The sequence below is a fragment of the Haliaeetus albicilla genome, chromosome 25 (assembly GCF_947461875.1).
Source record: "Haliaeetus albicilla chromosome 25, bHalAlb1.1, whole genome shotgun sequence".
NCBI lineage: Eukaryota > Metazoa > Chordata > Aves > Accipitriformes > Accipitridae > Haliaeetus > Haliaeetus albicilla.
The window spans coordinates 23295262-23317616 of record NC_091507.1 but is presented as its reverse complement, the minus strand read 5'-3'; the positions used below and the strand labels follow the sequence as shown (position 1 = coordinate 23317616).

The window sequence follows — 22355 nt, the reverse complement described above, 5'->3', positions numbered from 1 at the left end:
CAGAGTAAAACATACATGAAAAGAGTGACAAGTGAAAAGACAGTAACATTATCAACACATTAGCTTCCATTAGGTTTCAGAGAGAAATGGAGAAATGTTAGTGCAAAATAAAAAAGGGACTGTATTTTTAGTATTGGTGATTTATACAAAATTGAGGTTATATATGCACTACAGCTCAGAGTAACTCACTTCAGTTAGGTCCCTAGACAAACACATTTAATCTGTACTAAGTATCTTTCTGAGATTTAGTGGAATCAACTTTTGCTGGGTAGTAAATAGTGGGGACACAGGAGTTAGTTTAGCTATTACACTTAGAAACTATTACACACTTCCTTATTTCATAATAAACCAAATCTTAAACACACCTAGAAAGGGACAGCATGTCTAAGAACTTCAGTAAATAAATATTCAACACTGCTAGCACATTTCAGGAATGCTAAAACCAAATCCGTTTGTAGGAATAATAAGCAAACAACAGCCAATAAAGAGAAGCAGTTAAACGGCTAGAAAAAAAGCTACTTAAGATATCCTTTTAGGTATTTGCACAGTCACACAGGTCTTCATACTTCAGTGAGTTATTTCAGTTCACAACTAATCACTAGACTTGATCGTTAAACCATTTTGAGCCTTCTGCAACATTGCAGGAACAATGAAAGTCACACAAATCTCAATTTCGGTAGGGTGATGACAGACTAAGAGCTACCATTCTTCTTGTCTTGTCACACAGAATTCTTTAGGGACTATTACAGCCTGCAGTATATAGTATCTCATCCCTAAACTGTGAAAAATTTCCTGGAAACTATCTGACACTGGCTTACATTAATTTCATGTTTAGCTCACTGTCAAGATAGAAAATGCAAGCAAAGGAGGTAATAGTAGTATCACTGCAGGATGTGCTAGTCAGGTTTCTACACATGATTTGCTTAATTTCTAAAAAGCAAGTATCGTGGTTTAGTTCAAACACACGTACGTGTACATATATACATAATAGCAGTGTTGTCATAGATGTGAAGATGTTAAGACTATGAAAAAGGCAACATCTGCAGGCAAAAGAAATAACTTTTATTAGATCAAGTTACAGTCAGGAAAAAGCAGGAAGCCTTCAGGAATTACTTTGATCTAATAAATGTTATTATTTCTCCCTGCAAACCTTGTTTTGTTATATTTATGCAAACACATATAGAGCTGAAGTGAGAGCAAAACAAATTATCTACATGCGCATATACATACATAGGTACATATGCACATACCCATGCACGTATTCACATTTTTCAACTCTTCTTGCCCAATGGAGCCGTACTTTCTGGGCTATCTCTGATGACCTGTGCACACTACTTCTTCAATTTAAGCAGAAAGCTATCAGGGCTCTACACAAAGAGCGAGGCTGGATCACATCAGAGACAGGAGAAAAGCAATCTACAGGAGGGGTCTAGGGGGATGATTAGACCCCCGGAGAGGTCACTGCCTGGGTGTTCCGTAAGTCAGGCAGTAACTGGCAGCAGCTTAAGGAGAACATCTCTCAGGACTCTTCACCCAAGAAGAACATAGGAAAAATGTGAACAAAATCAGTGGCCATAATAAATTCATACCTGGAGGTCCTGGCATTCCTTGTATACCCGGGAAACCTTTAGAAAGAGAGGTTTTCAATTAGACAATGAAGTCAGCAATGCCAACATCAGTGAACGTTTAGCACATATTATTTAAGTACATGTTACAAGCTAGTATGCCCTGAATCAAAGGTTAAGTTAAATAATCTATAGATATCTGCAAACAATACATATAGGGAAAAGTCCCTGCTGTGTGCCATCTTTTCCACTGATCTTTCTTCAATAGGGTAAAGTGTGTAATGGGGAAAATGGGAAAGGGAATGCTTGATTTTCTCTGTTTACTGAAGAATTTCATAAATTATGCAAGACAATTTTAAGATTAAAATTTAGCTACTGACTTTTTTAAAGGAGTCTCAAGATTCTCTGCATTATTACCCTCTTTATGCTTGTGTTATCTCCATCTTTCTTAAATAATCTCACTGGATTATTTAACTGCCATCAAAACAGATCCCAGTTTATCCTCTTCCAGTCTATAACTGAAAGGCAGTCTTATTTATGATGAGAAGAAGCATTGTACAAACTACAACAAAACGTAATAACCTGAAAGCAATGAAATAAATAACTGGAACATTTCACTGTCATATAATGAGTTCCTGAGCTCACAGATAATGCAATTTTAATTTCCTTTAATAAGAAAACTAAAAGCATGACTCAGTCAAAAAGACAAGACAAAATACATACCTTTTTCACCTTTTTGACCTTTCAGTCCAGGCAAACCTGAAACTCCAGGCTCTCCTTTTTGACCAAAGGTATCTACTGGTCCAGTATCTATAACCTGAATCACAGGACAAAGACTAGGACACTAGAAACACACACCTGTGCCCTCAACTGTATCTCCCCCATCTTGACCTGATGGTACAGAGGCCATCTTCTTTTGTAATAACAATTTTGAGCAGTTTTGGTTATACTTGCTATTTCAGCGATACGCAACAACTGCTGTGAGAGGGTTGTAGCTGCTGAGGAATTATCAGAGAAAATAAATTTTTCCTACTCTACCAAAATTCCTTCATATCACTAGTAGGATTAAGTGGAGAGCTTTATAGCACCTTTTTGAACAAGAATGATGCCAAGAAACCTCAGCATGGTCTAAGCATTGACCCATTAGGTTTGTACTACATTTAATTTTAATATGTTCTGTTTGGGCAATTTCTGCTAACACTGATCTGAGCTTGACATATAGGATACTAACATTTACAATAAAATATTCAGGAATTATGCACAATTTTTCAAATCAAATTAGCAGGTGTTGAGAATTTTCCCCCATGTTGGGGAAGGAGCACCATCAATGATCTATTTGTTGCTGACTAATCCCATTTTTTATTTCAAGTGTTAAAAAAAATTACAGACTGTAAAGCTGACAGACTTACTCTTTTTAAACTCTCTCGGATACTTTGTATTGATTAACAATGCCTATAATTTTCATGGTCCAAAACATTTGAAATTCATATTCTTTGAGAGCTCTTTTCCCAAATTTCAAAGATAATTAAAAGAACTGTATCCAACTTTTGTTTCCATTAAGAAAAAATGAGAACATGACTGATTAGAATGAGATCAGAACATGCATAGTCTCTCTTTTTTTCCTCATTGTTTGAGCAGTTCGACTTTCACAAATTTTGTATTTTCATTTAAGTTTAAAATAAAACACAAATTTATTTTACTTACTCTTCCTGGAGGTCCTGGAAAACCTCGTTCACCTTTGTCACCCTAAATCAAAATACAATTTACACTTTAAATCCAGATCAGATTTTCTTCCCCACAAAATAGGACTTCCTTAGCAAATGAACACTTTGATACAGATTCATACAACATTCAAATGGCAAGTACCTGGACCATTATAATAAGCAGTAAGTAGTTAGTTTGCAGGCCTGTACTGCTTTACACTATGTAAAAAGAAACTGGAATTTTTAGGAAAGTACATTTGCACATATGCTGGCTGGGCAAAGAGCTTGTGAAAATGAAGCCTGCATTAATCAATTCATATAAGAGATCTAAACCAGGGATACCTACGCTACCTTAATTTTGACTTTTCCTAGTCTCTGAGTGATGACTTTACGATTTAGTAACATTCATTCAATACTGCTTTATGTGCATTGATTGCTTTAATACACATCTATGAACATGCCATACAAGCTCTTAACTCCTCATTCTGTGTGATGGGAAGCAAAGGCTGCTACTACGCACCTTCGTACCAGGCTCCCCAGGTCGTCCTGGAATCCCAAACCCACCAGGCAAACCCTGTGTGTAGAAGACAGCAAAACCAGAAAAAACAAATATAGTTGCATCTTAGTCCTGCCAGCATTAAAGTTTCAAATTTTCAAACCAGTCACTAATTCACTGAAAGCAACAACTTTAAGTGAACAATTCGGAAGGCTAGAAAATGTCAACCTTTTACAATACACAGACAGTTCTTTGTTTGGAATGGAAGAAACAGTACTGGAAATTCAGTAAAATACATACGGGTTCTCCTTTTGGTCCTGGTTCACCATCTTTTCCAGGCTTTCCCTGTAAAACACCAAGTTCCACTCTGCTTAACAGATGGCCACATACATGCAATTTCCAAATACAGTGGGTAAAACACTAGAACAAAACAATCACTATTGTAATGCAATAATTGAAGTGTGCTAACACAGCTAACAGTGCCGACAGTACAAAGCAGGCAAATTGTGAATGCCTAGTGCTTATGTTACTCAACATCCCACAAGCTGCAGAATTAAATAAAATCCTGCAAATCTGTTCCCAGATCCAGGAATAACATGGATTTCCAAGTCAAGGAGGCTTCAGGACAAAATATATCAACAGCACAGGAAACTGGAACCAGACCCAGAAACTTTTCCCTTCATAGCAATCCCTGTCTCTATATATACTCTCCAGCCTCACAAAACCTTTATTCGTAAACACTCGGTAGCCCAGTTTCAGCAGAAGGCTTGGAGCATGGTCCTGTATCAGATCGCGTGATAATCTAGTGGTAAAAAACACTTCCTCTAAATTGAAAGCTGTAATTTCAAATCACAAGGCGGATGATAACCTAGAATCCAAAAGTCCCTCCTCCAGAGCAAAATGATTCACTATTAGACTGCTGTGTTAGCCTACAGAGGGGATTAGAGTCCTTGGAGGTAATCAACAGGTACATGATAAATGACCTAGATGGACTAACCTACTTTTCAGCATTCCCTTCGTCTTCCCATGGACTACGAAGGGACCAGCACGTAGGCTTGTAGCCTAATCCACTGGCTTTTAGTTGGTGTCACAGTACTTAGATTGGATGCATATCATAAACAATATGAGTATGTCCCATAAACCCAAGAAAATGTATATACTTAATACACAAAGTAACAGTGCATGCAATTCAGTCTAAAATATAATCCCATCAGTTTAGGTAAAAAAATTCCATCTAAAACAATGCAATTGAAGGATAAAAATGATACAGTAAACATGAACAGGCCACCACCACCGAAGTGTGCAGCTATGGTGTCTTACAAAGAAGGGCTACGAGTAATTTCTAATGATTAATTAAAAATATGATCTGTAAAGTCAAGAGAGTCTTCAAATATGCACTGTGATTGGAATTAATCATATGATTTCATTCCATGAAATGAAAACATCAGATCTTAACATCTGTTCATCTTTCCAACTTTATCTTAATTTCAGAAGTAGCTATGATTTCCTTCAACAGCAACAATTATATATAAAATATCTCAGAAACTTTGCTCAGGGAACTCTGCAGAAACGGAAAGCTATATTTTTGAACAATTCAAAGATGCTCTGGTTTCCTCATGCAGAAGTTGTATGGATGAGACTACAATATAGGTCAGACTAGGCAAATGTAACAGACCTTATGGCCTCAAGCATCTACAGTCAGGCTAGAAACCAGCAAGCAAACTGGTGCATCTAAATTTTTTGCTCCATTCATCGTCTTTGTAAGAAACAGTACCTTTAGGCTAAGCAGGATTATTTTGTAGATTGCACCTAAGAGTATTTGAAATAAATTCAACACATTCCTTCTTCCATTTAGCTAAAGTCATTCTTACAGAGTGATTTGTTTTGCTTTGCTTTTCTTTCTGTTCTGGAATGACTTAATCTTGCTTCAGCTGGGATCAATGGGAGTCTTGCCTTTGCCTTTAGCACTGCAAGCTACTGTTGGGTGTCTTTAGTTATCTGAAAGCTTGTTACGTACTAATATTACTGTATGTTATTACTTCCTTGTCTTGTACACCTGTCCTACAGCAAAACTTGCTTGTTTGAAATATACCAAATTTGCATGGTTATTAAGTTTAATTAACTTATGGAAACAATACAATGACTGTAATTATGGTATTGATAAAGATAAGCATACTTACACGTGGACCAGGCTTTCCAGGTTCACCCTTCTCTCCTTTGAAACCTGAACCCGGCAGTCCCTGGAAAATAAATACACACCAGATTAAAAATACTGCCAAATTCTAAAGTAAATTTGCTTTTATCAAATAGCTATAAAGATATTCAGGGCCATTATCAGATTCTTCACAATTATTATAGTAAAAAAAAATAAATCTACACAATACTTACTGGGGCTCCCTGTTCACCCTTTTCACCTGGATCACCCTAATCAAATGATAAAAAAGTAGATTAGTAAGCAAAATCTTAACCATTATTCATTTAGGTTGTAAATCATTTAATTCTTCACGTCAGCAAAAGCACATTTAACCCTGTTCTCCACTTCAAGAACTATGCCTAATAGTATGGTGTGCAAGAAGTTAGATAAACACAAAATGTGAATCCATTAAGCTAGCTTTAGACTGCCTAATAACTGAAAAATTCATTAGCACTCAGATTCCATGAATGTGATTCTGTATATGAAAAGTTCAGTATAAGCTACTTAATTCAAATTTTTAGAATATTTGGTGTTTACAGGACTATGCTTATCAATCCTCCTTCCTCAGAAAGTCCTCTGCTGTATGTTACTTATTTATACAATTATTTATGCATTTATCATATATCTTTCAGAGAAACTTCTAGAAAGACAATCAAAATTCATTCATGACGTAAAACAGGGAGAAATTTTTGAAAAATTGGCTGTAGCTGACTTAATATTTTCTTTTTCCTGTTTTACTTTTGTTTCCTAATTCCTATTGATCGTATTTTAATGAAGAGTACAACAAGATTAATCGTTTAAGGTCTCACCTTTTCTCCCCTTATGATTTCACTCCCTTTTTCCTTCATATGTGGTGCTGGTCCTGGGGGGCCTGGGGGGCCCCTTACCCCTTGTTCTCCCTGTCAACACCGGGACAGTCCATTGAAAACAGTACTGACACTGAGAACAAACATAACTAAGACCAATAACGTTAAAGAGAACTACCACTCACTGTTAAAAATATAGCTAAATGTTTTTTTTAAATTCTTATTTCAGCAAAATCAGTCAGAGAAAGGGTTACATACACAGTTATAGGAGACACAACTGTGTAATGGGTGACAGCCAGAGACTGCCCTGAAGAAAGATCTCTGAATCTCCTGTTGGGGTGAAGATTGATTAATACCGAGTATTGTAATGGTACAAAAGATTTTAGTGCCTCCTTTAGGAGGAAGGATGAGAAGAAAAGAGGTCAGGTGCAGAAAGTTGATGCCTAAAGGAAAACTTTAGTCAAAGCTTATAGTGTTTCATCAGCTTTGCAACTGTCCGTAAAGGCCAACTTCAAGATGGTAACTGGATCGTACTTTTTTAGTATGTATGTGTCCATAGTAGGGTCAGAACCTCATCTCCTTATATAATGCAAAAGCACTATCTTTTACAGTAAAACACCTCCAAAAAGGCTTGATACATTTCTGTCAAGCAGCAATGCATAGCAATACCATTAATTTTTTGCTGAAGACAAACCTGAGGAGTCCAAGAAATCCCACATACTTCTATGACCAACATTTTTCAAGAAATTTTATGATAAGTTAATTTCAACAACATGCCACGTCACAAAAAATTCTATCCATTAGGAACAGTGTGGCTCAAAATACATAAATAAGGTGGTGGATAACCCCCCCCCCCCAATACTCAAAAAGGCTTCTGTCGATGACACTCATGAGAAGCCTCTGGAGAAGGGCTCAAGACACACTATCAGTTTACCAAATAACCCATGACTGCATGCATTTCTTAGCTCCTGAAAACACAACATAAGGCACTTTAGCCCAGACCTCTCAGTGGGAGAGGTAACAGATTAAACCTAACATGTTTTACCTCCCATTTGATGCTGGTTAAGAGAATAAATGGGATCCTGGAGCACATCTTTTGGCTTAGTCTCATTCAAAAGTAAAGCAGTCTGTGTGCTCTAAAAACTGCTCCTGGTCGAGTCAAAACACAGTAAAAGGGGACAACTGAAAGAACTGCTTCAAAAGTATACACTTCCAAACCAAACTGAGGCAGACAGGCCCTCAAGAGTCCTACCACAATTAATTCTGATCATTCTGAACAGCACATTACATCTCATTCCTCAGAACTAAATCTATTTCAGATAAATCTCATGATGAGTCCTAATATACAAAGTAAATGTTTCCAGATCTGCCTACTGCAAACTAAAGTAGTCGGTACTTGTCACAGCTGGAAAACAGGATGACGACCTAAATTAATGTCAGGTATAACATCATCATGAACAAAGTCTGTAATGGTTCATGATTTTTGTTCATTTATGTGTAAATTACAGATTTACTCAAGTCTTCCAAAAATTACAATGCTGATTTTCTCCACTGAGTGATTCCAACAGTTTACTTATTTAAAACAAACTATCAAGAATATTTCTGACAGTTTTCTCTAGGAGTTTTCAAGAGACTTACCTTTTCACCTTTGGGACCCTGAAAGCCCAAGCCCATGTAGCCCTGAAAATATAAATTACACATACTTAGTCAATATTTATCAGCAGTGCATTACATGCATACATACACATATATGAAGGTATTTTGTACGCGGCAAAAGTTAAGAGAGGATATAAGGACAGAATGCGTCTTTTAAATGTATGTGTGAAATAAATAAATAATTATGTCCTAACCCTCCCTGTTTTTTTAAGCCCTGCGTCACAGCAATTTGTGAAAAAAATGGATAGAATGAAATTTACCAGATAATTTAATGTTAGTGTGCTCTTTTTTCAACATTTTAGTGAAAATTTTGACATTTTAGATGAGTTCAAATACTCACAGAATGTTGTAATTACTACTGATTTGATCAAGTGAGATAACAGATCTAAACAAATTTGAAAAAAAACTAAAAAATGTGTTAAAAATCTCTCTTTATGATGCCCATTAAGACATAAAAATAGATCCCAAAATGTAAAAACCCCAATCATGTAGGACCATTAGTTTCCAGATTTTATCTTTTGTGCCAAATAAATAAACAAATAGACCTAATCTTTATAATAAAAAGAGTCTTACCTTCTCGCCTGGGGGTCCTGGTGGCCCTGGGGGACCCTACAAGACAGTATATTTTAGCATATATAAGTATATAGTACACTAGATGGAATAATGCCTTATTCTATAAAGATAGCAAAAATGCAAATCTTCCATTAAACCAAGATGTAAAGTCTTTTTCTGCCACTGTGCATAACTCACAACTTAGAATAAATAATAAAACCAAACAGAATCTGTCTAAGATATCTCATCAGACCTTGTTTTGCAGTTAAGAGTGTTGGACCTAATCAGCATCTAGACAAGAGACAATCAAAAAGAAAATCTACGGTACCGCACTATAAAATAACTTTATTGCTGACTTGGGGTTTTTTTTTGCAGTTTTGCGTGCTAAATATTAGTTCTCACCTTTCTTTCATTAAAATTGTTCCTTTTCAAACCAGCAAGTGCAAATGCTGACTAAACTGTACTACCATTTTCCTTTACATCACTTTCAGTTTTCTTCAGAAGGGTAAGAAATCTCACACAGCTCATTAATAGCCAGATACACTGTGTGGACTTTTACCAGATGGATATAACTGATCCCTGCTAGTGTTACCTGCATCCAATACAGGAAGAGAAGATATTAGGTATCTGTTAGACCTGTCAAAATGTCAAATAGCTGAAATGTGTTCAGCATTTGGCAATTACCATAATAACAGACAGTTGATACCCCACTTTCCATAGTACTACTTACTGTGGCTGCCATAAGAACCTTAGCAAACATTTTGATTCAGATTTTGATTTGCCTGGTAGGCTGGTGCTTTATTTTCTGTGAATTAAGTGGGGGAAGAGGGGAAAGGAGGAATAACTATTGCAACCCCTCCCACACAAAAAAACCCATCAAGCCTGCAAGAAGAGAAGAGGACTGTAGGAGCGGCTGCTATTAAAAACCTATGTTATGTAGTCATTCCTGCCTTGGTAGAGTCCAGGAGGCTAAACATGAAGCCTGGAACCACAGGTTGTCTTTCCCAAATCCCACTGGCTATACACACCTTCTAGAACTTTCCTACAATAAAGCTTTGTAAGTAAAGTGCAAATCACCATGAGAGGAAACTTACTGGATCTCCTGGAGGCCCTTGTGGACCCATTGGTCCCTGAAACCCTGAAGTTCCAGGTGGACCCTATGAAAAATTAAAATGGCATAATTAAAGAGTGATATTTATTTGGTAACTGCATGATACTGATATAAATTTAATTGAAGCTCACTGCTATTCAAATATCATTTAGACTTACAGGTAGTCCAGGTTGGCCAGGAAAGCCTTTATCACCTTTTAGCACACTAGGAGGTAAAAGACCAATCACTTCACCTGGATCTCCCTATAATAAGAAAAGAAAAAGAAGAATACTTGAACATGCATTCAAATACATTCAAAACCACTTATATTGAGATGAGAGGAAAGTTGGAGCTATGCAAAGTTCAGACTCATTTGGTAAGCTGACTTAAAAAAAGTCACCTTACTCCTTTTAATTCAGCTGAAACATAGCAGGAGATACTAAAAGTTAAGACCTTAATTGCCAAATGTCCTTTAAAGCCACCTGGAGAGATTCCAGTACCAAATCTTCCTTCATACCCTTATTTTCTATACTTAATGGGTAATTAGAAAGATTTTCCCACCAAATCTATCACTACTACAGTGTCACCACACAACTGGAGCATCTGACCTGGCTGCTGAGAGAAGTGGTAACCTCACAATCTCTTTTCCAGGCTGAGATCTTCAGTCTTACATCTAATTTTGACATAAAAGCCATTTATGGCATACTTTTTCTTAAAAAAAAGGAATCCACTTTGTCTTACTTTAGAAAACCATTCTGACCATTATCCACTTCTTTATGTCCCTTTTTTTTTTGATAGCAAAAGATCCCATTTTTCCTGCATTTTTGTACAAAGTTGCAATATGGTAAGTGACTTTATTTCAGGAGTTGTGTACCTCTGCATACATGCCTAGGGAAGAAACATTTGAGTCCTTGAGTGTTTATAGACTAGGTCAGTTCTTCCCGTGTGAGAGAAAGAGAAAAGGGCATTTTGCGATTCAGGTAGTCATGTCATTACAAAACTGAGACTACATTTAGGCTTACATTTAGCTTACAGTTCCAAATTATATCTGTTCATTTAAAAGAGCAAAATCTCTCTGTTGGCATTCAATATTTCATTCTCCAGTTCGATATTTCATTCTCCAGTTCGCAAAACACACTCAGATACCTAGTTAGTTAGTTCAATGTTTTTCTTTATGAAAACTGTTTACTATGTGTTGGATGCTTCTCATATTGTGGGCTATACGACCTTCTTCCACAAACATTATCTATGTGAAACTATTTAGATAAGTGAAATGTCAATATCAAAACAAATGTTTGAACCATAAAACCTATCTAAATCTTTATAGACAATTGGGTGGCCACCATACTGTTTATAGATAATTAATGGTATGTACTACTTTTTTCTGTTGTAATCCATGTAATACTTCACTTTTAAGACCTGCATGGAACAACACGTATGTTCAATTTTTATTGAGTGGAGGTCACCCCACTGTCTTTATTTAGTGGCACTGCAGAACAGAGTACAAAGTGAAACATGTCGGTACATTTTTTCACTCCTCAAGTCAGGACTGCTAGTCTTAGAGGGTGTAGAGTTCACCCTAATTCTTGTTGTTAGAAGCAGGATATGAACACACTCAGAGTAAAATGTACCTTCATTCCAGGAGGTCCTGGGGGTCCCTGTGAAAAAAGACATATTTGATGTTATTGTTCCTCAGTATTGTATATTTTACATCTTATACTCTATATCATTTCACATAGTTATATTTGCATTTCAAGAATCAGGGTTGAAACAAGTGAATCAAGCACGAAAGAATCTACTTACTATGCTCCCAGTCAGTCCTGGTAAACCTGGGGGACCTACTGGACCTCTTTCACCCTAAGGGGAACAGAGACATTTGTTTTGTTTAGGGAACATATGCTTGAGGGATGTTTTTATTTCAACACAGAGATACTGTTATAAACATATGTAAATGTCACCTTTGTGCCATTACATCCTGGAATGCCAGGTGGACCAGGAGGGCCATCTTGTCCAGGAATGCCCTACATGAAAAGAAAGTAAACTAATTAGCAATATTAGCAATAAACCAGGTCAGATGTCATGATTAAAACTTTGATGTTCTTTGTAAAAACACATATACTTCATACATACAGGAAGGCCTGGGTTTCCTGGGAAGCCTGATGCTCCTGGGGGGCCCTGCAATTGATAAAAACATAAACTGAAATGACAAACCCACAAAACAGGAACGACAAGCTGCAGCCCAAGTCACATCTCCAGTGGTGACAGTCAAAACATAAGTAACAGTTTCTTTTAAACTTCCTTGACAAAATAGCTCTAATCTTCAAAACCTCTCAAACATGGCACCTTAGTAATCGATAATTGAAAGCAGCTTTTTATATTTTTTTAACTTTTTAGTCGGAATATGGATTTCCTTCAACAGGAACTGGACCAGAGCCTTATGTACAGGTATTATATATATATATATATATATAAAATATATATAATATATATATTCCAGTTGTACAGGAATGCAGAGGTGCTGTCTTCTCACAACCATCATTCCCAAAATGAAATTTACTGTAAGCACCTCTTCATAGCAGAAGAGGATGTTAATGTACTGTAAAGAAGCTTCTCTATCTTTCACAATTCCCATCAGTGTATCAATTCATCCTTATTATCAAAAAACCTACTGGGTTGAGATAATTCTTTCTTCATGAACAGCTTTTCAGTGTAATGAATCACGAATTTGACTTGGCTCATCATTTTCATCCTACCAGCTTATTTATTCATGCAGTATTTCCTAATACATGTATTACGAAGCAGAAAAGATGTATGGGAATCCTGTGCTCAGATAATATATTTGCATCTTCTAAAACTTTATAATTGCTAAAATACAGTCTACTTGCACTCTAGCACACAAACACATTTGCCAGGAGATGCCAATTTACATTAACACTCAGGATACCCCAGGGTATCATGAACATCATGGACTGAAATAAGGATTTCTTGATCTAGCAGAATACCCCTTCTGTAATAGCTCAGAAACTGCAGTTGATTCAGTAAACTCTATGTGCCGCAGCAACTGCAGGTAAATGGAGAACAAAACCGAGACCGCATTTTGAAAATCTGTGGACAAGAGGGTATAGCTGAAAATGTATGCATCATTACCGGTCAAGCCATTTGAATCCTCTTTCATCCTTACATTACGAAACATGAAAATGCTCAGAATGAGCTTGGCATCTCACCAAACCCCAAAAGACATGGCCCTGGCTCATATAATGTGATAAAATAAGTGTTACATAAGTGCCACACGAAACAGAAATTACAACAGGAAGGTTACAGGCATATTCAGAGCCTCTTCTAGCAAAGTCAAGAGACCTTTGTCCCTGGCTTTAATTTGGCTCTCCACCTTGTGCACATTTTCAACATGTATGTGCTCATGGGTGTGTCAGCTTCTCTGCTGGAGTGCTTCAAGGAGGTTAGATGGCAAACATAAAGGAGAATTTTGCATGAGGTAATAAGGTTGGTTCATATTCAAGCTGGAAAAAAGCTTCTTGGTATGTCAGAAGGATATCAAAGACATATTAAAACCAGTGCTGTTGATGCAGTGCTAAGTACCAGGTGAAAATGCAAATGGGCAAAGGCACTGACTGCCTAATGCAGAAAGAACTTCAAAAGCAAAAGCAAGAACTTTGAAATTATTGTGCAGCACAAAGGGATGCCACTGATTAACTCAAAGAAGAGACCAACCCCATCTTGCACTTGAAGGCAGCCATGGAGGGTTAAAGACATATAAACCCACAGACATCAGAATTGAAAAAAAATAAGTTAGAACTCACTCTTGTTCCCTTTGTTCCTGGCAGTCCCGGTTCTCCAGTATCACCCTGCAGAGGAAAAGAGATAGCTTTGTCTTTCCTAGGGACAACAATGTAGGGAAATCTGAGTGTTTTAAATACTACACCTTAAGTTCTTACCTTAAGCCCTGGTGGCCCAGGGGGACCTTCAGGTCCTTGCATTCCAGGAAACCCAATCACACCCTGTAGTCCCGGCAAGCCTCTTTCTCCCTGTGGAAGAAGAAAACTCATTAGCAACTAAACAACTGAAGCTGCTTCTTCAAGCAACCCACATATTCCCTGTTTCTGTGCTCAAGAAACATGTTAGATGGTAAGAAGCTATATGTGACAGCAAACATTTCATGTTGGTATTTGAAAGTAGGGTTATTATAAACAAAGAAATATTTCTGGTTCAATAATAGGTTGGCAGAGGCTGAGTGTGGCATAATAGAAAAGCATTCTTTGAATGTCAATGAAACCTTTTTCCCGTCTCCCTGGATAGCACTGTTCGTAGCATGTTTATACCCCTGGGATAAGGAAGGCCACTTTTCTTCTATCTGCATTCCTGTAGAGATACCCCTAAACCCTGGTAGAAAAACTAACGCCGCAAATCAGCAATTAAATTCCTGAAAATCGCAAATATGACTGTGCAGTCACTTCTGTATGAATGGCCAGTACCACTCCTCTTCTTATATATCATTCACAACAGCAGATTTTGGAGACCAGGCTTGTCATTTTGTCTTGAATTTCAGGGTGGTTCAGAGACAGAGTACTTTGAGATACAGGATCTTCCTAAGAAGCTGAACACACAGCTTCTATGTGTCATTATTTAGGTTCTTCTTTAATGCTGTAGGGGACACCTGTGTGTTCTGTGCTGTCCCTCTCCCTACAACCCCAAATGTATTTAAATCAGAAAAATGTAGAGGCAGAAAATCCATCCACACTCGAGATCGATATTGCAGCTATTCACCATACTTGGACTCCCAGTGAAACCAGGAGGAATACTGTCTGAATAAAGGCTGCAAAATCTATGCATAGGGGAGAGGGAAAAAAATTATATATGTCAAAGTCTGAAAACAACAAATCAAGCAAACCAAAAGCCAAACATTCCATGTAGGAGGAAGTAAGCAGAGTTGTCCTTTCAAGGTGTGGTGTGAAACAGGGAGAAACACTTCATATTGTCCAAAAAATCTGGGAATTTGAACGAATAAAACATTAGTGAGCAACTGCAAAAAGGAAAAGGTATATAAGTTTGGACAACAGCTAAAAAACATGGTACCTGTTTTAGAAACTCAAAACACAGACCAATTTTGAAAGGATACCGACAAGAAAATAAAATCAACAAAGCTCAAAACACACAAAAGGAAGCTACGCAGAGATTTAACTATTTTCAGCAAAATGGTGAGAGATGAGATTGCGATTTGTAAATAACAAACAATTTAGTATTTGGATTTTAGGAGGGTGAATAGCAAGAAACTTTCCTCCTGTTTGCTCAGGACAAAGATTCCCAGCAATATGCTGGTAACTTGCAGGGGTCAGCTGAGGACTGAGCACACAAGAGAAGAACATCGGAGTCTTGGAGAGCTCACTCTTCAAGCAGGTGTAACAGGAGTCTTACAAAAAAAGGTTATGATATGCAAGGCAGAGGAAACTGAGTGATGACCCACGGACACAGTGCCAGTTACAGTTTCGGAAGATGAGAGGAATTGGAAGATTTGTGGAGTTACTGGGTTGATGTTGGTTTTTAGCTCCTTGACCAGGATTTTGTTAAGATGAAGAGACAAGGGAGAAGAAAGGTGACTGATGGGTAGGAAGAGCAGGGCCAAGGAGGGAGGAGGGGAGAAAACTATAACTGAGATGATAAGAGCATGACAAAATGAAATCAAAATAACACTCATTTATTAAAATTTCCTGCCAGGAAAAATTTTCCTGCTGCTTCTCTTCTCCTTCCTCCCACAAAATAATTTTTTCAATAAAAAGATACTTTCTGAGGCAAACAATCAGTTTTTCATGAAGTGCCGAAATGGCATGATCTCCTCTATTTACTCCCCAGTATCCTTTGTCATGGTTTGAGAATAAAGTTTGCTAGTAACCCGAATCTGAGGCTGTGTGTTAGACCACAAAACACAGCAAAACAAAGCAAACAGCAGAACAGCTGAAGAAATATATTTCTAGGTCAGCTGTAATAGGTACAAAGTCCAAGTTCTAAAGTAACTAAAATGGTTTTGAAAAATATTTTAAGGAAGAATGTATCAGGACCCAGGCCTCTGAATAAACATTGAAGAAAATATAAATCTGAAGGCTATCTGAAATGTTGTTAAACAGATTACTGAGGTTCTTAAACCCATACTTTGGCTGGCTAATTGGCACTGCAGGAGTAAGTGTATTTCTACAAAATCAGATGTTGTGTCACGTCAGACCAGGATTTCACATGGAACCCTGGGCACCTGCTCCCATGACCTGCTGGGAGATGGACTAAGGAGGGAGAAAACACTCAAGTACACAGAACTGGGTTTTCCATTGCTGAAGGAAAGCACAAAACGTGCAAATGAGAAGAAAACAAGATTATTTTGACACCTATGGAGAAATATGAGTCATGAGTAACACAACTAATAGTTTCTGCACTCCGGAGTTCTGTCCATCTGAGGATTTCAACACACTTTGAACCACTGCACCCTGCAACTCAGGGAAATAGTTTTCCCTCCATTCTTACAGAAGATAAAACTGAGGTTTACAGATCAGATTTTCACTTAGTCTAAGGCTCCCTTAAGACTGTTCTGGCACTGTAAAAGGGCCTTAACGTGCTTGTAAATCACTCACTAAGGTAATGACCACTTTAGCTTGCCAAGGAGGTTAACTCAAGGCTTGAAATAAATAAAAACTTGGGCTTCCAAGGCAACTATAGTCAATTCTCTTAAGGCTGTCTTCGACCTCCCAGGCTGCCCTGTCTGAGGGGTAAAACATAGCTGCAGCAGCAGAGCCGAGAGACCATACCGAGTCACTTTGAGTTAAGACACATCCAGGTTTCCCTAGAAACATTTTATTTTACTGACTTGAACTGTTAGGCCAACAAGAAAAATAACTGGCTATTTGTCCAGGACTTCTGGACATCCAGTCAAGCTACTGGATGTCCCAAGGCCTGGAGAGCGTAACTCCTGAGCATGTGGAGGGCTGCACCACCCCAAATACTGCAGACTCACGGTTTCTCATACTGGAACTGAGGTCATCTTTTTGCCTGTGATCTGTCCAAGGGAAGTAAGGAAACGTAAAGGTGACTGTGTGTCTGAGAGCTGTCGGATCCCTCTCTCCATGCAGCCTGCCACCTTGGCCACTTATTCTAACAGGGGAGCATGGACTTACACTCTGCTTACACCTCTCTCTCTCTCCTCTGCCTTCCCATTTGATTTTACTGCAAAGTTAGGGGTAAGCAGTCCAAAGTAAGTATTGGGTAAGTAGCTCAAATTTGTGCAGTGTCAGGCTACACAGTTAATGGGACCTTACTCCTCCGTGCCATCCATGGAACCTCAAGAGAAATTAGGACAACCTACTCCACCAAGACCCAGTAACAGACCTGTCTCCTGGGTTCCAGTCCCTTTCTTTAGTCCAGGTATCAGACTGCCTCTTTGCATAACAGTCTTAGAAAACTAGTGTGCCAAAACTTGTAAGGAAAGAAGCAGTGCTAATGAACAAAGGTCTTGCTTCAATACTCCTGCTCCAGTTAGTACCAGCTTCCACCATGAGATATTTTTTTGACATCAGTGAAACTACAGTAAAATTTTATCAGTGTTAAAGTATCTACACTGAACAAGAGAATACAGAAACTCTACCACCTAGAAGCTGTAAAATCATGTGAATGCAGAGCTCCACATGTCTTAATGTCACTGGTTAGATAGCCCCCAGAGATCACTGGGGTAGCAACACTTGTACTGCTGCTTTCCTACCCAAAGTGGCTTATTTGGAACTTCAAGATCAGATTAAAATACTGCTTATTATGCTGTGCAGTACAGAGATAAGCATGTCCTGAAGATGCCTTGCATTGCAAGGAAATACTTGAGAAGCATCCTTTCCCTGCTTGCCTGCCCAGTTCCTTTCTTCACTCAATGTTCCAGCCAAACAGCCCAACAGCTAGTGTTTGCACTGCACTTATGCTGCAACTCATTAAGCACCCACACTACATAAATTGGCAAGCACCAAATCACCGCTGCTACCCCACTTATTTTTTGCTCAGCACTGAGATTTCTAGCTGTGATGCGTGAAGAGCATGAGACTTTTGACTGCAAGGGTTATGTATTGTTCAAGTTCCAATATTCACAGCTGCAAAATCTTGGCAAGTAATATTGAAAGAGCTTCTGCTTCTTACAAATCAATTCATGAGACTCAAAAATTCAAACAGATGTAACCAAGTCATCTGTACCTCTGCTGATTCAATACAAACTGTCAGAAAGCACAAAGGAGAATTCATTACTCAGCTCACAAAAATGAATATTCTGCCACTCGGCTGTTGAAAATGCGGAGGTGCTACGTAAAAAGACAGCAAGTGCTCAGTCGCTGTTGCACTCATTTAATAAGCAAGATGCCTGTGTTCGCCCAGCTTTTGTGAAATGCATCTAAATGCCTTTGCATTAGATAGTTCAAATTAAAAGCAACTGAATGGACTTCTAAACAGAGGTGAACCTGTTAGGAGCATAACTGCATGGGCTGATACTTTTTCTGGCACCTACCCTTCCAAATTAGCCATGAAATGCTGCTTGACACATGGAACAACTGCAGATTGCTAAGCAAGAGAGTCACATGAAGTAAGTAGTTTCAGAAGATTCAGCTGTAATAAATTAAGTGCTGAGGGGGAGGAAATAATCACCACCCCATTATAAATTATTTCCCCTATTATTTTGTCTAGGGACTGCTGGACTGGGAGATTTTAGACTTGAGAGACTGGTAACATGGATATAAATCAACTGTTTCCAGAAGCGTGGGCTCACAGGGTGTCTGGGCCCGTACAAATATAATGTTCTCAGGCTCTCCAGAGGCTCAGGCACGTGGTGAATAACAATGTGCAGATCTTCCCCAAGCCATCTGAAAGATGCTTCACTTGCCTCTGCCAGTGATCGCCCTGCAGCTGAGATGGCAGGACAGACACGAGCCTGCCCTTCAGCCAAAAAGGCACAAAACTCAGTCTTAGGGAGAGATATCAAAAGGCAGCTGAGCTGATCTACCCAGCAAAGGTGGCTCTCCTCCTCCTCCTCCTCCTCCTCTTTTTAAAGGGATGGTGCCACCTCACCCTTCTTTACACCGGCTGGTACGATTCCCTCAGCTCCACCGCACCAGTTCAGCTCAGCAAACGGACTCATTTTCTTTAGTGAGCAAGCTTGCTCCAGCCTCAGTGAGCTGAGGAGCTCTTCAGGTGGCCAGCCAGCTGCCAAAGCCGATGCAAGGAGGACGCAGCAACGCAGGACGCCGGGCGGAAAGGCAGCGAGAGCCGCTTCTCCCAGCAGCGCGGTGGGGTTTGCTGGAGTTCATCCCCCAGAGCTCCTCAGCTGTGCCTTCACTGCAAGGGGAACGGAGCTGGGAGCCAACAAATGCTTGACCTTGCCGGAGCAGCTGCCTTCAGACCAGTGCTGCTGCTGACTCCAGCGTCGTCACAAGCTCAGACTTTCTCACAAGCACACATGCTTCCCTCTTCCCCAAAGCTAGCGTTCATTGAACTGAAATGCCACCAAGGGCGCATGTGGCAAAGAAATCCAACTGCTTCAAGATGAAAATTGAGGATGCAGTTGCCAAAAAGAGAGAAATAGGGCCTGACAGTTCAGCATTCCTTCCTATTTTTCTCTTATCCTCAGTCTGATTTTAGAAACAGTCTCAAACACTGCTTTTGAAAGAGATTAGCTTGAGGCCTAGGTGCATCTGTTAACAAGAAAACCCATCGTCCAAAACATGCATCACACCTTGATGCTCCAGTGTGACCTTGTAGAATCTAGAGCAACGCACAACAGCCTTGCAATGCCCTAGGAGGTTTCTACCCAGACTATCCCAAGCCACACGAGAGGTGAATGCAGGGTCTGCATTTGTTCCTTCAGCTGATGTAATTGTGAGCATTCAAGCGAACTAGCTTCAAGGTGTTAGGCCAGTAATTACGCTCCACAGTGGGAAACACTATTGTGCGATCTGAGTAGCCCTCTCAAGTCACTCTGTTTCTCTCCACACTCTTTTAAACATGTGTTACAGAATTATAATTGCCTCAGTGTTACATTAGCGAACAAATGGAGGTGAGGAATATCCAATTCTTTATTAAAAGAGTATCTTTAACCACCAGAGGGAGCACTGGCCCTGAATATCTTTCAGGATTAAAATAAACACCTACAATAAATATCATCTGTTTGTCCTCAGCTGCACTTACCATTTTCAGTATTTTATTGAAAGTGTGAAGTGGACATCAGTCAAACAGAATTATTGCTATATGCTCACAGTGCAAGCGTCCTCAAATGCACTAAGGATGTTTAACATTACAAAATCCCCACTGCACATTCTTCAGCATTAGAATCTATTTGTGCCATAGCTATACAATTCTGGAGCCACACCAGTAACGAGTAATTAATTACACAAAGATAACTGTGAAGACATGCAAAGAATCTGTGTAGGAGCTCTGCAAAGATCTTGGCTCACCCAGAAGTTTTGGGACGGAGCCCCTGCCAGTATGCAGAATGGAACAGGGGGGTCAGAGGGGAGGGAGGGGCGGAAGAGTCAGCAAAGTCTGGGTTCGTGCACTGCCAGGAAGCATCTGAGAAAGCTCACTCGCGTGGAAACACGAGTCCGGCATTTCTGGCCTGGCTAACAGAAGGAGCAGCCATGAGAGTTTCGCATCACCTGCACAGCTCCGCCATCGGGCCGGCTGTGGGCTGGATGAGTCCCCTGCACAACTCCAAGCATTACCAGGACCGCTCTACGTTATACGCAGACACGTACATCGACCAAGACCCACGCCAGCAGCCGCTGGGAACGGCCGTCTCCAGCCGTGCCCGCTCTGCTGCGGTGCAGGTCCTGCCATCTCCTGCCCCGGTGACCCTCCCCGGCGGGACTCCTTCGGACCAGTTACACCAGCTCTCAGGCTGCACTTCGAGGTGGGAGCACCGAGAAGCACCCACTCACAGTGCAGAAGGCCGTGCCGTACAGGTTCATGCACGCAGGGGCAGAATCTGCACGCTGACCACCGAACGATGGCATCTCACCCCGCTCCGGCTTTCCGCTCCCTGAAAAGATTACTCTTCCCACCATGAAAGCATCCTTCCCCGAGCCTCGTGAATTTACAGCACTGGGGAACCTGTGCAGCTTGATACAAAGTGAACCCAAACCTCCAACGGGGAATCTATCAGTATAAACATTTAATTAGAGAGCTGTTTGGGTTTACAGTTCAGGGACTGAGCCTGTGCCTCTGCCTCCTAAACACGAAAGAATGCTCAGACCGAACGCATACTTCAGTGTCACCTCGTGGCTGCACAGAGCATTCCTCAGGAAGCTGCTAAGTGCTTCCCAGGAGTATAAAAATAGAAACAACAATCTTTGATCATCCTTTTCCCTACATATCAGTATGTATGTGCTTACTTGGTGTGCAAGTAAGTGGGTGGATATACAGTGTGGCTGAATTTGATTTAGAAGCTGAATAAGAAGTAAAATAAGCTGAGCGAAGTAAAATTAACATTCAAAAGTCAGTCATGGGTACAGACTCAGCCTCCATTTAATTTGTGTCAAGCATCTGGTTGCCCATCAGCATCGTACAATTTCAGTTAGACCAGCTGCAAGTAATGGCCCCTCCCTACATCATTTACCAGGCCTTCTTCATGTAATTCCCCTTCTTGCTCACCCCATAGTTATTCCTCATTTTCCAGCTGCGGTAGTCAGTTTTTTCAACAGAGGTGCCCAGATTTCAATTTTTAGGACTTCTTGAGCCACATATACTCTTAACTTAAGCTCTCAATGTTTCCTTACATTTGTGTGTCTTTAGCTGATGTACTTTGTGTGTGATATTTGACTACAGTGTAGATAAATATTACAGAACCAGAAGTAGCCAGGATGCTGAAGAGGAACATATTTGCACTTACAGCAAAATATCATTTTGCTTGTTTTCTCTCCATGAGAAAATAGGAAAAAGAAGAAAAACTCACTGAAGTTCAGTGAGGTACATGCACCTTTCGTTCATTCGCAAAAGATAACATGCATGACCCCTAGTTTGAACATTTTATAAGCCAGGAGTAGTCTACCTCAAAGCATGATTGAGGGCATGGCATATGAAGGACAGGAATACGAAGACTAGCAAGATACTAGGAATAGGAAGACAAGATAGCAGAAGCCAATAGACAGCAAGTGAACTTCATTCGCAACTGTGGAAGTCTGCCTGCACAAAGCTTGGCAGTTTAACACCAAGGTATGGTTCATTGTCTTTATGTTTAAACTTCTCTTGATTTTTGGAAAAAAAAAACCAAACAAACC

General features: G+C 39.6%; 1 protein-coding gene across 1 annotated transcript in view; it reads right to left on the bottom strand.

Moving 5' to 3' along the window:
- The window catches only part of COL4A1 (collagen type IV alpha 1 chain), a 125614-nt gene that overhangs the window by 41509 nt on the left and 61750 nt on the right, over positions 1 to 22355 (bottom strand). Inside the window, exons 3-20 of the mRNA XM_069770285.1 lie at positions 14016 to 14105; positions 13881 to 13925; positions 12193 to 12237; positions 12021 to 12083; positions 11866 to 11919; positions 11694 to 11720; positions 10242 to 10325; positions 10067 to 10129; positions 8994 to 9029; positions 8403 to 8444; positions 6768 to 6857; positions 6153 to 6188; positions 5945 to 6004; positions 4065 to 4109; positions 3789 to 3842; positions 3270 to 3311; positions 2289 to 2382; positions 1590 to 1625 (exon numbers count right to left, since the gene is read on the bottom strand). Coding sequence (XP_069626386.1) covers positions 1590 to 1625; positions 2289 to 2382; positions 3270 to 3311; positions 3789 to 3842; positions 4065 to 4109; positions 5945 to 6004; positions 6153 to 6188; positions 6768 to 6857; positions 8403 to 8444; positions 8994 to 9029; positions 10067 to 10129; positions 10242 to 10325; positions 11694 to 11720; positions 11866 to 11919; positions 12021 to 12083; positions 12193 to 12237; positions 13881 to 13925; positions 14016 to 14105 — 1006 coding nt within the window. The remainder of the gene's footprint in view (positions 1 to 1589; positions 1626 to 2288; positions 2383 to 3269; positions 3312 to 3788; positions 3843 to 4064; positions 4110 to 5944; positions 6005 to 6152; positions 6189 to 6767; positions 6858 to 8402; positions 8445 to 8993; positions 9030 to 10066; positions 10130 to 10241; positions 10326 to 11693; positions 11721 to 11865; positions 11920 to 12020; positions 12084 to 12192; positions 12238 to 13880; positions 13926 to 14015; positions 14106 to 22355) is intronic.